Raw genomic sequence first — 16,053 nt, 5'->3', positions numbered from 1 at the left:
GAGGTTACTATGGCCTGTTAAGCTTTCTGCTTTAGTGGTATCTTGTTGCAGGAAGTTTCAGAAGGTAAGCATATTCTGTGATAGTAACTATTCACTTTTATTATCAGTTTTTACTGATGTCTTCCTACTAAACTGAGTATACCCTTCTTATTATGAGAAACATTAATAAAATCAACTTTATTTACCTTGTCGTCCACTGCTCTGTATAATTCCTACATACCTATCTCTTTCCTAAGCAAAAAAAACCAAACCTTAATACTTTCACTTTCTCATTAAAAATGCATTTTGCAGGTAATTGTTGTAGTTACTTATCTGAGAGTCCCAGATATTTTTCCTGAATTCACTTTAGGAATGGCAACCAGAACTGGAGGGAGGGCATGTAATTGATACTTACTAATTACATACTATTTTCTATCCTCTTCCTTAAACATCATACTAATTGTTGTTTGTTGCCTTTACTGCTTGACTTAGAACAGGTATCTCCACTGAGCTTTCCACAACAAAATTAATTTTTTTCTTCCCTAAATGATTAATTTGAAGCTTATTACTTTAAGTGGTTAAAGTTATTGCTTGCCACATGATCAGTTATTTGTAAACACTGAACTTCATATGCCATTGTCTTGCCCAGTTAACACAGTTAAATTTCTCTTAGTTTTTCTCCTAGTAATCAGAAAAAGAATACAAACATACTGACAAACCACCAGGAGGTAGGCTCAAGTTTCCAGACACGTAACTTCAGAGTAACCGAACATCTGGACACTTGCAGCCCACATTATACTGAAGGTGACAAGAAGTTACCTCATGTAGTAAACATGAGCTGCACAAGCATGTGTTCACATGGATGAACACCATAGAGCAGTTAATCTACTCTAAATTCACACCCCATATTACCTTGCAATAGCTTGCTTTTATATTCATTCTTTAGGCAATAATATGCCAGTTATTATGAACCTCCTCCTTTCAAATATTTAATTTTACCTTCCATCATACACATTCTGTATTCTGTGTCTTCAGTTATCCACTTACTGTATAGCAAACTGGCTAGTTATTCTTTTGTTTGCTTTCTGGTTTCAACCTGTAACAAAAACTTTACCTCTCACCCTGCAGATACCCGGCTTGCTTAACAGTCCTTGCTGAAAACTTGTCAAAAACTGTTTTGAAAGTTTGAACAACAAGAACCAGTTTCACTACATGCCGTTTTTCTCTGTTCAAAGAATTCTAATGGATCAAGACACAGGTTGGCTGTTCTGGAGTTTTTTGGGGGTCTGAATTATGTTTATCGGTGAATTAAGATTCCATTTTTATTTCAACTTGATACGTATCTGCTAGTGGAGAAGGACTTGCTGCTTAAATTTACAGGAATCTTTAGGGTCCTTATTACGGAATCACGGAATCTTCAGAGTTGGAAGGGACCTCTAGAGATCATCTAGTCCAACTCCCCTGCTAGAGCAGGATTGCCTAAAGCACATCCCTCAGGGCTGCATCCAGGCGGGTCTTGAAAGTCTCCAGAGTAGGGGACTCCACAACCCCCCTGGGCAGCCTGTTCCAGTGCTATTACAGATAAGCACATTTGTTGCCTTTTTGTCCTTTGTAACAGCTTTAGCACTGACCACACCTTTCAGTAGGAAATTTGTCACTTCACTGTAACATTTCTGAACTCCTAAATGTATGTCATCCAGCCACAGAAGTCTCACAAAACATTTTTTGCCTATCTTTTCTCCTAGGAGCTTCACTTCATTACCTGCAAAGAAAATGTATCTCCTCGGTATCTACTATAGTGAAAAATAGCGCAAAAGAAATTCAGTATCTCTAATGCCCACATCCTCCAAAATTTGCGTCTACAGAACTAGACTACATCCACACTGAATTAAGAAATTAATCTATCAATAGCTTATTTAAGGAAATCTGATTTCCTATGGCATCCCCGTGTGTCTCCCTGGACAATAGCCACATCAATTCACAAGTCTGCTACCCATGATATCTTCAAGATCTCTGCTTCCTGTGTCCCCCTAACTTACAAGCAAGAAGCAGCACATGTTGCATCTAGTTCCAAATTAGAAGCCTGTTCACTGCTAATTAATATATGCATTCTGACTGGCTAGGCAGCAGTCCAAACAGAACAGATATACTGGACTCCATTTTAGCTCTCAACTGAAACACTCTCATGGGCCTTGCACTTCTACACACTTAACATTTTTCACGAAACAGGTAAGAAAGTACTGTCCTCAAGACTTATTTAGTTGAAACTTGGGGAATTTGGACAGGGGCTTTCTTTCTTACTTGTTTTCTTATAACGCTTTGAGCTCACATGCCTCCTTGTTATCCTACTCAGACATGAACTTACAAGGTTAATGCTGCATCCTCAGAGGCACACATTTTCCATAGAGATCTCTGTATTGCTTGCTCCCAAACATACTGGGTAGTTAACTAGAGGAACACCTTTTTTTGGCTACTGTGGATACTGATACAGTTAGATGGCAAGTACTGCAAAAATCAGGCAGTGTTTGAAAGATCTCTTATGGATAGAAGTACATAACTCTCACTGTTTGTCATAAACTCAAAATCAGCTTTACTATTAGATTTTACGTATTATAAAAACCATTGTAAATATGTTTTTAAGTAAATAAAATGGAATTAAATTCCTCAGAAGTAAAAACTAACATTAATTACTAACAGCTATATTTAACAATAAAGATTCTCCCTAGCAGCTTCACTGTGTTTGTTTATTTGTAATGCTGATGATTATGATCTTTCATAACCTAACTTGAGATTGTCACACTTCACTGTGTCCTTAAGGCAACATCTTTTCTGCAACTACCATTAGAGACGGTTACAGAAGTTACCCAAACAGCTGCTGCTTTTGTAGTCTAAGAATAATACTGCTCCTCTTTCCTCTCTATCCATCTCTCTCGTTCCTGCAACTGGGCAGTAAGGCATCATACATACAATGATGCAGGGGATTAAGTAACGATTCTTATGGGTACACAATTTCTACTGTATACCACTGTGAAGGCACCCTTGTTTTTTTCATATTGCAAGCGTGAAGATGCACTGATAAAATTTTATACAATATAATGAAAACTATTTTTCGAAAGCAAAATGTTCTCACACACTTTGTGAGGCAGTCTGTAAGGGCTGAAAATTAACTGTGTACAAGGGAATGAAACCGCTTATCAGTAAGGCTTTACCTTCCTACCATTTCCACCTCCCATATTATAAGAACTGTTCACTTTTTGAGTATCACTGTGAAGTTCCCATGAGGTGTTTCACAAGTTAATGGAGAGGACCAGCAAGACAGAAAACTGACATAATCACAAAAATCTTGTTTTTAAGACAACAGATTTTGAATACCTTGTTCAAAGCTTGTCAGATACTTACACTTAAAGTTTTCCCTCTGAACATTGCCATTTCAGCAGCAAGTTAGCTTAATAAACTAAACTGATCTAATACAGAGGGTAGAATACACGAGTACAATAAAGAAAATGTGAAACAGGTGCTCTGTGCAGGGATAGGAAACAGTGAAGAACAGCAGGGACTGAGGAGTGACAGAGGTGGACTCACAATCAGAATGGCAAGATCATTCCAAGCACAGCTGTTGAGGCTACATTCCTGGGAACCCCGGAGACCCACACTGATACACGGATACCAGAAGTAATTCTCACAAGAATGGGAATGGAAAACAAGCTTCCCAGCTGCTCTTGGAAGGAGGCAGTGTATTCAGAGTACCCCCGCCCCCAAGACACAGCTGGGCACAACACAGGAAACCAAGGCACAGCCAAAGGCATTCAACTCTCACATAGAAGTTCTTGCCCTTGGAAAAGAAACACAGTCCACATCAATAGTAGTGTTTTCAAAAAAGTCTCTCTTTCACACACCCCCTCCAAATCAATCGTCCTAATCTTGCCATTAAACATAATTAAATCCAAATATCAAGTGCCTTTCATACCAGCCAGGTACTTTCCAAAAAGGCAGACTAACTCCAAGTTTCCGAAGTGGCTTTAAACAATTGTACTATTTTTATTATTTAGGTGAGTGATGTTCTCTTCCAGCGGTTGTCTTCATGTCAATTTGTTTTAGAATGCTTATACTTTAAAAGGACTACTATATGTCAAGTAGCTTAAACAGAGGAGAGAAAAGGGGGAAAATAACAATTCAGAGTCTCCTGTCTAAAAATGCACAGGAAAGTAGTGCCCTTTTTAACTAAATCACCCTCATACAAGCCCTATCTCTAACCTCTCAGCTTTCAGTCCCCTACTTCTCCTGTCCTGAAGCCACCAGGGTCTCATAACCCAGGGTCCCCAAACACTCCCGTCCCAAGTCTTTCTCCCTTTCAACTCATACCAACAGTGTTTGACTTCTAACTTCTCTCCAGCTGTTTACTAAATCCTCTCCCACATGTTTCTCTATCTCTTCCGCCCCTATCTTCCCGATTCCTGGTTCAGATCAAATCCTTGTCTGCTCAAGCCTATAATGACACAGCATTCCCAAATAGCTTCACCGATATTTACCCTTCTGCAAATCACTTTCCAAAGCACCAGCCTACTCTGTAATGCCTGCACTTCTCCTATTCATTCAATCCACAGTCCATTCAAATTCAAAATTCAAATTTACATCTATAACTATGGCTCAACACCAGGTGTCCCGGTTCCAGGTCCCTCAACAATGCACCCAACCCTTGCTTAGCTCCTACAGTTTTGCCTGTACAGGCACTTGCCACCATGCTGTTATGCTTTTATTGTATGCAGGTACCTCTTGTCACTCTTCATTGTCATGGCAGCCTTGTCTCCCCACAGAACTAAACCCCTTGGTCCTCGTTGCAAGATTTTCGTAAAAGAAAAGCCATCCTCAACTAAACCATCCAAATTTTCATACTAAGCAAGCTTCAGATTTCATCTCTCCAAAAGGATTACTGCAGAAACATGGTGTCATGGTTTCACTTGGGATAGAGTTAACTTTTTTACTAGCAGCTGGTAATAGTGCTATGTTTTGGATTTGGGATAAGAAATATCCCAAAACTGGTGGGTTTGGTTGTTGCTAGGCAGTAAAGGCCTCATATGGAGGCCCACTCCTCGTATCACCTGCAGAGCAAGCAGGCTAGGAGGTCAGAAGAAGGGAGAGGATGTAGATAGGACAGCTGACCCCAACTGACCAAAGGAATATTCCATATCATCTGACATTCTGATCAGCATAAAAAGCTGGGGGAAGGAGAGGATTTTTTTAGAGTTACTGCATTTGTCTTCCCAAATAACCCTTATGTGTGATGGAGCCCTGCTTTCCTGGAGATGGCTGAACGCCTGCCTGCTGATGGGAAGTAGTAAATGAGTTTCTTGTTTTGCTTTGCTTGAGTGCATGGCTTTTGTTTTACTTATTAAACTAACCGTATCTCAACCCATGAGTTTTTCCCTCACTTTTACTCTTCTGAGTCTATTCCCCATCGCAACCTGGGGGAGTGAGCGAGTGGCTGTGTGGTTCTAACTGCCAGCTGGGGTTAAACCACAACACATGGCCTCGAGAATCACAGTAGAGAACAGACCTCTAGAACTGAATGGATGCAGGCTCAGGAAGGAAATCCATTGTCAGATAGTGTTCCAGCTCTAAACTTTCCACTGACTTGTGAATCCCTTTCTACATGGTGACAGAAGACCATTAAGATACAACTCAACCCATGTTTCTATATTTCACTACAGAAGCAAAGCCTGCACAAACACTACGTAGCCAAATACAAAATACACCAAGGTCACTCAGAAAAATCTACACTGTCTGCTAGGAGTTGAGGTCTTTATTGTTTGCTTGCCACAAAGAAGGGACTTAGCACCTTCGTTCTCCTTCTATACATTTCCCACCTCTTCTGTGGAAAAGTATCTTGGGAGAACCCAGAAGCAAAAAGCAATGAAGACACATTTACCATGACCAACACATTTCCAGAGCTACCACTGCATTTCACAGCCACTTTCAGACTTGCGTATGCCTACACTGATTGACTGACTGGTGGCTAAACAGGGTTCAGCCTCCACCATCTACACTTACCAGAGTATGCTCCTTTGTCACTCAACACAGCTATACTCAGGAAGCTACACAGCCCTTCCCATGTAGATCTTTGAATTCCTCTCTGGTTTCCCCCTTCTGCACTTCCTAATGTAACCAGCAGTAGCTAGCTATGGGAGGAATACAGAAACTTAAAAATCATCTTTACAAATGGTAGCCCAAGGGCAATTTGAGTTCTCTAGACAGACTTAAGAAAGTTAGACAGCTGGAGCCAAGTGGAAAATGAGTGGTTTTAGGGATAACGTCTATGAATTTCTTTTAAAAAGTTCTTTCCTGAAAAGACTGAAATGAAATAGATGGATTTCTACTTTTTCCCAAATATTTCTTTAGATACTAATTTTTACCCAAGGAGGCAGCTTCCATCATATATTTATCTTTCAACAAATTGGCATTTCCTGAATGAAAATGTTTCACTGCCGAATTTTTGAACAGTTTTACTAACAAAGTTTAGCTTAAAAAAAGCTGAATTCTGATTTCATTAAGAGAACCAGACTGACAGCTCTGAAAATTACTGAACAAGCAAACAAACTTCTCCTGATGTTCCCCATAACATTTAAGGCTCTGAAAGATCAAATTGTCTAAGTAGGATCTGGCCTGATGCAAGATCAGGCCTCAGCAACACTGGTATATTCACTGCTCACATACTCTGATGAGTCCAACATCAAGAAGGTTGTTTTTGTGACTTATCCCTTAAAGTTCAAGACCTATCTGAGAAGACCAGGGTGACTGTGTTAGTTTTGGAACTGCCCGGACTGAATTAAAACCTTGACCTGGATGCAGAAGGGTCCAAAAATCTATTCAGCTTCCTGGAGTTGTAAATGCACCTCACCATTTGAAAAAGACATGTTGCTAATCATCTAACCAGATATTCAAAATCCAAACATAACACAATAAAATTGAAAAAGAAGCAAAAAGCTGCAAGTAGCACCAGCTATTGCAACTATTAAATATGCCTCAGAAAACTTAGCAAAACATCACTGTTAAAACAATACTTCCAAAACCAAACTATCAGAATGAAAATACTTAAACTGTTTGTCACTAGCAAGTAAAGAGGAAAAAAATTAATTTCCAAAGCCAGGTACCTATTTTGGAGAACCTCCAGTTGGCAGCTTAATTAATGAGAAGTGTCCAACTTGAACACCTTTGATGAACATAACTATAGCATATTATAAAGAAAAAAATGATCACGAGTATAGCCATTTAGGACATAACTCAAAAAGATATATGAAACTAAGAATTCTACTAGAAGCCAATGTAAATTTCATAGAATCATAGAATCGGAAGGGACCTCTGGAGATGATCTAGTCCTACCCCTCTGCCAGAGCAGGGTCACCTGCAGCAGGTTGCACAGGAACGCGTCCAGGCGGGTTTTGAATGTCTCCAGAGTTGGAGACTCCACCACCTCTCTGGGCAGCCTGTTCCAGTGCTCTGACACCCTCAAAGTAAAGAAGTTCCTCCTCATGTTTAGGTGGAACTTCCTATGCTCAAGTTTTTGCTCATTACCTCTTGTCCTGTCCCCGGGCACCACTGAAAAGAGCCTGGCCCCATCCTCCTGACAGCCACCCTTGAAGTATTTATAACTGTTGATAAGGTCCCCCCTAAATTTGATCTATACCACCATGTTTAGCAAAAGGATTATCATATCCCATCCTAGTAAGTACTTCATTATGTCTTTAAAATGTTATTGGAACATAGAATTTACATCAGAACCCATTCTGCAGACTTCCATTCCCAGCACTGTGATGACACACTGAAGGAAGGAGGAAGGAAATTGCATGGAAGTACAAATCTGAGAAAACTTAGTTTTATTGTTTAATAAGACCAAGCATGGATTTGGTTTTTGTAATGTAGTTTCTAATCCTCTGCCCAGTCTCGCATTCTTTTATAAAAGGACTTTAGCAATATTCTTGTCATCTCACAGAAGATCAAAACTTGTCGCTGTGAACACTTCAAAACAACAATATGACAGAAAACTATTTTCATGAGATTTAATCCTTCCAGCGTGTCTCAGCCCAGCCTAGTGCTGACACAGAAGTCTGTGACAGACTTTTCTGTTGTCACATGGGCTCTAGCTTTACTGCTTACTTACCTGCTGTGTAAGGAGACTGATGTGGCTTGGTGGGGAATATTGACAGGCTGCTTGCTTTTCTGCTAGTTGCTGCAGTTCCGCTGCTACCATACTGGGACTATAACGTTTGCCCTGGGAAGAAGTATCTTCTGCATCTTTGTGCATCCTGGCTGAGCCCGCACGCTGCCCACTTGGACTGCGATGGCACAAACCTACGAAACAAACATTTGGATATGCTTAGTAAGTGGTATATCCGACTCTCTCAGCCTGCTGATCACAGAGATATAAAAGCAGTTATGACACTTTCTGCAGATTCTAGGGAGAACACAGCTTTCTATTGTGGATGGGTATTGCCTATATGAGCTTCTGTCAATTCTAAACCCGTATTATCTTCATCATAACATATCTAACGGCACCCAATTGCAGAGAATATTGGCTGCTGTAACCTAAGTTAAATCTATCACATTTTTCCTTAAAAACAAATAGATACCTTTAAATAAGCTACTCAGTTGGGAAGTCAGATTTATTTTAATGCTAGAAATGCTGTTCATATACAGGAACCCTAGTGAACATGTGCTGACCCTGATCTACAACCTAAAGCAAATGTATACCATCATTTAAAAAAAAATAATATATATATATAAATTACATTTTATCAGAACCACAGTTGTTAGCCTGTGCGTGGTTCTCAAAACTTTCCAAATAGATTAAAGTCTGCATTAATAAATTCCTACAGTTTCTTCTACTCTCCAGATTCCTTACACTCCAAAGCTGCATTGCTCAACTATGTTCTACCCCAGCCTGGTAAATGAAAGGTCTCTAGATCTTGTATTTAAGATACCCTTGGATATGGTAGTGCTGAAAAGTCCTAGAGAATGAGATACAGTAACGATTCATTCAGATCTTTCATTTTTGGAGGTCTTGACACACCTTTAAGTATTCAACAATTATGACGTTTCATTAAAGGATTTCTCTGCACGATAGATAAACGCAGAATTAAGAACAGCACATAGACTGAGATAGGACTTCTGCTAACCAAAACTACATTAAAAAAAAATCACTAAAGTTAAACAAGAGATCAGTAATACAATCAAGTGAAAATATAATAATACTTCATTTCCCAGCTCTTTTCAAACAAGTTCAACAGCTGAGTTCAAAGTTCAAGGCTGAGGGGAGACCTTATCGCTCTCTACAGCTACCTGAAAGGAGGTTGTAGCAAGGTGGGTGTCAGTCTCTCAGGAAACAGGTGATAGGATTCAAATAGCATAAAGTTGCACCAGGGGAGGTTTAGACTGGATATTAGGAAAAATTTCTTCACTGAAAGGGTTGTCAAGCATTGGAAGAGGCTGCCCAGGGATGTGGCTGAGTCACCATCCCTGGAGATATTAAAAGATGTGTAGACATGGCGCTTAGGGACATGATTTAGTGGTGGACTTAGTAGTGTTCGGTTAACAGTTAGACTCAATGATCTTAATGGTCTTTTCCAACCTAAACAATTCCATGATTTTCTGTTCATCTGCTCAATAAAAGGGTGCCTTTGTACAAGCAAGTGCTGCTTCCTGCACTCCTCCTTTCCATGAGAAATTTAGCACCATTCAACAAGACTCATAATTCTGGAAATGTAAAATTTCTACCTACTCCAGAACAGAGATTACACAAACTCTATACTGAATTAGCAGGTTATTATGGATCCCAGAACACTCACCTACTTTTGCAGAGGATGGTCGGGACAATCTTTGGCTGTAGATCTGAGCAGCTCTCGGAAAAGATGAGAATGGGCCAATGGCGTAGCTACCAGAATGACAACGATGTAACCCTGCAAGACTAGAAGACTGATTGAACGCTGTGTTTCTGAAGGCAGAAGAGCTGTCAGGAGCTGTGCTCTGTGAGGAGGGCAGTGGGGACAGGGACTGAATCAGCCTGGGACCAACTGGAGGAGCTGGCAATGAATGGTGACCAGGCACCTGTGGATTTTCAGAGGCTGCAGGCTGAGATGGTATCCAGGAACTGGTACTTCTCTGGAACGTGGCACCAGACACAGAGGAAGAAGCAATAGGAGGGTCGCACTGAGGTAATTTCACTTCAGCATTTAAGGAGGAGGTGAGTCCTTCTGGAACTACACAAAGATAATGAGCACACTACATGAGAAAAAGCTGTTTTTCAGGTCCTTTGAATAGTATCATCACACCAAAGATGCCTCTACTTGGACACGCTGAAGCCAAAATGACCTCATCTACCAGCAGAGACAAGAGGCTCTACATGATGAATATCGTCTTTCAAAGCTTGCCGTATCTAGATTTTCCCCCACAGAAGAGCAGCTAACTCTTTCATACTGCTCACTCTACAGTATTTTTTCTCAGGTTTAAAAGAAAAAACCTGCAGAATCTTCCCCAAAAATGGGCATTTGATCCCTCAGTTTGAACCCAAAAAGTTCCAACCTCTGTTTAAAACAGTATTAAAGACAGTATATGCATTCATTATTTTTTTTCTTGATGATGATTTGAGCCAGTTCACTTACAGGTAGATTTAACTTCTTTGGGTTTGTAGCCTTTTAACGCTCCTTCTGCAGGCAGATCTGCAATTGAACTTTTGGGCTGATCACCTTTTTTTTTTTCCACCACCTCAGGATGGTCTATAACAAAATCACGGAGTTAGGAAGTAGAATAATGCAAACAGTGATATTATTAGAAGGAAGACTGCAGAATTTAAACCTCGTTACAACAAACTGTCTTGCTAATGTTTACTGTAGACCATGCAACTCTTTTGATCACAATTGTGCTGTCGTGTACAGTAGCATGGACTACTGGACTTGTATGGCTGGCACTGTACTTCCTTCCATGGAATGCCTCAAAAATACAAACTCTGCCCTCCAATGGGTATGCTCACTGTAGGTAGCACAATTTAACAGGCCTTGATTTCTCTCATACCTTACTCTGATAAGAATGAAAGTAATGAATGATAAGGATCTGTTCGTTTCAAATGTCAGTGCCTTCATTTTGCACATTCTCACTTCAGTCGTAAGCCACCATATCTAGTTACTTATAAATGCTAGTCCAGATTCATCCCATTTCATTTTTTAGAAAGTAGGGGTGCAGTTACTCTAGTCTTCACATATAGAGTCAGTTAAAAACAAACAAACAAACAAACGATATGCTAACTCAAGAAACCCGAATAACATTCTGGAGGGGTTGTTCTCTTTCCATAGACTGAGGTTAAACTGGATTCGTCTGGACAACATCACCTCAGAACCGCCTGCAACACTTACCCCCTTGAGGCTGTTTCTCTGACCGGTTACTAGTGTGGCTGGATTTTGTGCTTGCGGAGTTTGTTCCTAGAAAGACACTTGCCGACTTGCTTTTGTGTGTGTAAAATGTCAGCACTTCCTCCAGGTCACGTTCACTACAATAAGGAGAGAAGAATGGATGTGAGGATTCTATGCTTTTTCTGTGTTCACATAACTATCAAAACCAAGAAACAACAAGGAGGCTGAAGAGGGGAGTAGGGGAAAAAAAAAAGGTATGAGGCCAGACAAGCTAATGATTTGCTCAGTTCTGCAAGGTAAGAGCAGAAGCAAAGGGACATGCCTTGGTTAAACCTGAGATTCCCATTGAAATGCCATTTTCTTATGCAGTGGAAAATTCGAGACGTTCAGAAGCCTTCCCAGGATAAATAAAGAGCAACTGAAAACTCCAAACACATTTTTGGGGAGATGAGCTCAACAGGAGAGATTCAGTTCACAGATAGATTTGTGAGTCTTCCCCAGGTGCTCTCTAGAACAAGCAGCTAACTTGTTCATAAGAGAACCCAGCTCAGCCTCTGTTTTAGTCACTGCTAGAGGTTTCAATTCAACACTGGGGCAAGAAGAGGAACAAGGAGGGAAGAGCTTGCCAATTAGCCAAAACTGCAAAATTAGCAAAACAAATAGACCAGTCAATATTTTTGTGAATATCACAAGACTTGCGTACATTTCTCATTTTCTTTAGGGAAAAAAAAAGAGTTTAACTGCCCCAATGTTCTAAGCGTCTATTGATCCCAAACCAGTATCAGTTCCTTGGCCATTCATATTAGAGCTTGTGCAAACTGTAATTCTAACTGTTTTGATATCTAACATGCTTTCCTTTTGCTTTATAGTGTTGCCTCAGCATTAGTGAGTGGGTATATGGCAGAGCAGATACCAAAAGCAAGAAGTATAGTGCCAGTAACACTACAAGAAAACATAACACAGGAATATAAACTTGCATAGCAGCAGTTATAGTCCTTCAAAATGTCCTCTGCATATCACGCTTGTACTAGTCTTAGCTAGCCTGAGCTTTGGTAAAAGCAATGTCTAAAGCCAATCCCACTGGAGTTTGGACCTTCAGGGCATGCTGCAAATTTAACCTTTTCTCCCAAACCAATGAGAACAGAGGTGAAGAGGAAATGTAAGAATGAAAAGTTGTTGTTGGAAAGGTGTTCTAAGCTTTTAAGTGAACTAAGCAGCATAAGTATATACTTTTACATTGCACTGAGAAAGTTTAGAAGCAATGGTTGCAGGATGTTCATAACTAAACACAATGCCATCCATGTGATATCAAAGTTAGAGTCAATGAGACAATCCCAGTTATTAAGTGGCAACATTTATTACCCATTTTCTCCAGTGTTGCATTCACTGTACTGCAGAACAAACGCTCAAAGCAGAAATCTGTCCCCTTTGCTTAGCTCCAAAGGACCAGCTCACTGATTTAAGCTTCAAGCACAGCGCAAAGTAGTGTCAGATATCAGAGTTTTCAAACATACCTGATACTTCATAAGAAGCGGAAAGATCATCACTAGAAATTGTCTGATTGTTGGCAAACTGGCTTTTGCTGTTCTTTATCGCTTGGGCAGATGATCCAGCAAAAATCTCCAGCCCCAGCCCAGACTGTGCATCAGACCATGATGGCATGGTTGCCAACAACATGGAAACAGAAGAGTATGCACTTCTGGCCCAAACAGCCATCTCTTAGCATTTCTGGCAAAAAGCAAAATGACCTGCCTTAGGAGGCAACAGTCATTTTAGTGGCCAGAGATGTCAGAGAACCAAGAACATGCCGTGGGCCCATGTGATCTGCATTTCTAGTGACAGGAGTAGATGCTGTGGTATATGGTAGTCAGATATCTTGAGAAGCATTCTTTTATAGAACTCTATCTGAAAAGCAGCAAGATTTTTCTTGGAGCCTGTAAGTCTGCTGCAGTCATGACTCCAATTATATTAGCAAAATGTAAAATTCATTGTTATCATGAGAACATAGCATCAGAAGAGCCTGTAAAGCCTCCTGAACTCAGTTAAGAAGCCTCAGCTATCACCCGCTTCTAATCAGTCACTAAGGGCTAACCAAACAAAGAAAATGAAAAAAGAGTTTTATAACTGATCATGAAAAAGAAGCAGTGACTGTCAACCTTCCCAGAGAAGGCAGAAGGGCATTAAAAAGGCAGATGAACTCTACCTGTCCAGATATTGACAGGGGTCCTTACCCATATAGGTACGTCATATATGGGTCAAATAAAGGAGTCAAAAGCAATCAGTTTAGGTGCTCAAAAAATCAGAGACTTTGAGGATATAATTCCAGTTCACTGAGCAATTTCAGACCTCTCCATAGTCAGATAGCTATAATACCATTATTTTTCATACAATGCTACAGGCCATAAAGAGTAGTTACCTATTTTCAAAATACATTTCCTACCAGACTCTTATAAGTTTAAGGCAGATAAAGTTCAGAGCACGCACAGTTAGAAAATGATGCTTTTTCATTGTGAAAGTAACTGCTTGCACTGGAGTGCCTTAGCAAGCCAAATAAGAGGCTAGGATGAACACAGGGAGCCTAACTCCCTTTCTTCCTCATCTCAAAGTCCAGACCTAGAGAGTTCCTGAAGAGAGGCAGCAAGCATAAGATTTATTTCTGAGACCAGAAACTTGAAAATCAGAGCCACAACAACTGTTCAACCACAGCTCAAGGACATGTGAGCAGCAGCTCTAGTTTCATCGTCCTTCCAAAGTACCACTGCGTTTGCTCCAGCATCACAGGAAAGGAGACCATTAGCTCACCACCATCAGTTTGAAAATTACAAAGACCAGGGCAACCACTGCTGTCCCTTGGGAATCTACATAATGGTCAAAACATCTACTGTATGTCCTTCTCTATGCACCAGATGCTGACACTACAAACATTTGGTTGCTGGAGGGCGAAAAAAGACAAGTTCTGTCCCCCAGCAAGAGCAGGAACAGGAGCAGGTCAATAAAGGTATCTAGAGGCTTTTAGATCAATCGGATAATCTTTAGAACAATCCCATTACCTTCACAGCTGGGAGATCCTTTGTCAAAAGGAATAAAATTCATTCCTACCTTGCTTTGGTAATAAAGTTCTGAAAACCTTCAGGATTCACGCCCTCCTCCTCCTCTTCCTGTTTCTTTTTTGATCGCTTCTGAACCATCTGCTCTGTTTCCTGTTAATAAGCAGTATCAATAAGTGTCTCTGTGTAGTTACTTTATGATCCATGGCATAGCTACAGGTCAGGGAAGACACAAAACCATTCCATGGCATCTAAGAAAAAAGAACATCAAGGCCAAAGAGCCAAATTGTAAGTATTTCACTATATGCAACAGAATGGATAAATACAGAGAGCCCCAGAGACAGTATGCTAAGCATCCACTAAACTCCTCATTCCTCCACTTGGAGCTTATTAGAATTGATTTGCTGAGAAAAGGACAAGTTTTCACAAATATGTGCCGCTCCTTCAAACATACTCTTCGCTGGGACATAAGGAAGTATTGAAGGGGAAAAAAAAAAATTCCTTACAGATATTAGGTCCCCTTTCTACTTTTGCTGTTTCTGTCATAAATATAGAGTTCCTCAAAATAGCTTTTATTTTAGCATCTGTCCCAAAAGGAGATATTCAGGAAGAAAGGACAACAAAAATATCAAATTTTGTTAAAGAAACTCAATCCAGGAGGTCTGCTGAGGGCATCCACATTTCCTACTGTAAACCAGGAGTTCTCCTCTTCAGTTAATTTCTCTTGTCATGCAGAAAATTGCCAAGGGCTTATCTACATACCAAAAATATACTGCTTTAGCAAAAGCAAAGAAAGTAAAACAGTACAGCCTGTGGCAAATATGCATTTATACACTAAAATATACTGGAATAAAAGACGGTAAGCCTTTGTGCGTGAGAATGGAAGCAAGTTCTCAGATATAAATGATCTATTTTACACCAGTAGAACGTGTTTGTATCAATACAACCTCTCATGTCAACATTTTTGTTCATTGAAAAACCTCTACAGGCCTGTCTGAAATACCAATACCAGCATACGAGCTTTATCCGACCAGACTTGACCCCCACCTCGTTGCTTCCTAGAAGGTACTCTGACCATTCCCAGCATGAAAGGGTCAGATACATCTTTTGCAAGATAATTCAAGAGGGGGAAGTAGCTGCCACTCTGGGACACATCTCTACTCTTCACTACTTAAGTAAAAGTCTGGACAACATACAATCTATTTTACTTAGTTTGCTGGATGTATTATCTTTTCTTCTGTGTCATTACAGAAGATACGTGATGGCTAGTAGGAGTCCCCTACTAAATATGAAGTTACAAGTCAGTGAAAGAAGTCTATATGTTGGAATCAGACATCAAAAAACCTCATAGCCTAAGAGTCTCTCAATGGCTTAAACACGTACGTCCTAAAACCTCAAGTGATCTGTTCTCACTTGTTTTAACTGAGAAAATATGCTTATGCACTGATTTATTACCAGTTACACAGTTTTATTTTGTGAATTTACTCAAGAGTTAGTAGAAAATCCTGATGTTTGAATACAATCTGAGTGGAAGTTATATCCAAAGCAGCTGTGTTCCTCACTCACCACAGAGCCACTCGAGTGTTTTGTGGTTACTCCTAACACAGTAATTCAGTGAGCATTAGGCATAC

The 16,053-nt window shown here is 40.1% G+C and overlaps 1 protein-coding gene across 10 annotated transcripts in view; it reads right to left on the bottom strand.

Annotated features, from left to right (window-relative positions):
* TTLL5 (tubulin tyrosine ligase like 5) overlaps positions 1-16,053 on the bottom strand; it is a 143,592-nt gene that overhangs the window by 68,294 nt on the left and 59,245 nt on the right. For all 10 annotated transcript variants that reach the window (XR_012586768.1, XR_012586769.1, XR_012586770.1 and 7 more), the window contains 5 exons: positions 14,475-14,575; positions 11,379-11,512; positions 10,632-10,745; positions 9,819-10,229; positions 8,135-8,325 (listed from right to left, as the gene is read on the bottom strand). Coding sequence is in view for 7 of the 10 variants with exons in the window: in XM_074585310.1 (XP_074441411.1) it covers positions 8,135-8,325; positions 9,819-10,229; positions 10,632-10,745; positions 11,379-11,512; positions 14,475-14,575 (951 nt within the window). In the remaining 3 variants the exon portion in view is untranslated. The remainder of the gene's footprint in view (positions 1-8,134; positions 8,326-9,818; positions 10,230-10,631; positions 10,746-11,378; positions 11,513-14,474; positions 14,576-16,053) is intronic.

Source organism: Larus michahellis, chromosome 4 (genome assembly GCF_964199755.1).
Source record: "Larus michahellis chromosome 4, bLarMic1.1, whole genome shotgun sequence".
Lineage (NCBI taxonomy): Eukaryota > Metazoa > Chordata > Aves > Charadriiformes > Laridae > Larus > Larus michahellis.
This window is presented reverse-complemented; position numbering and strand designations above follow the sequence as displayed.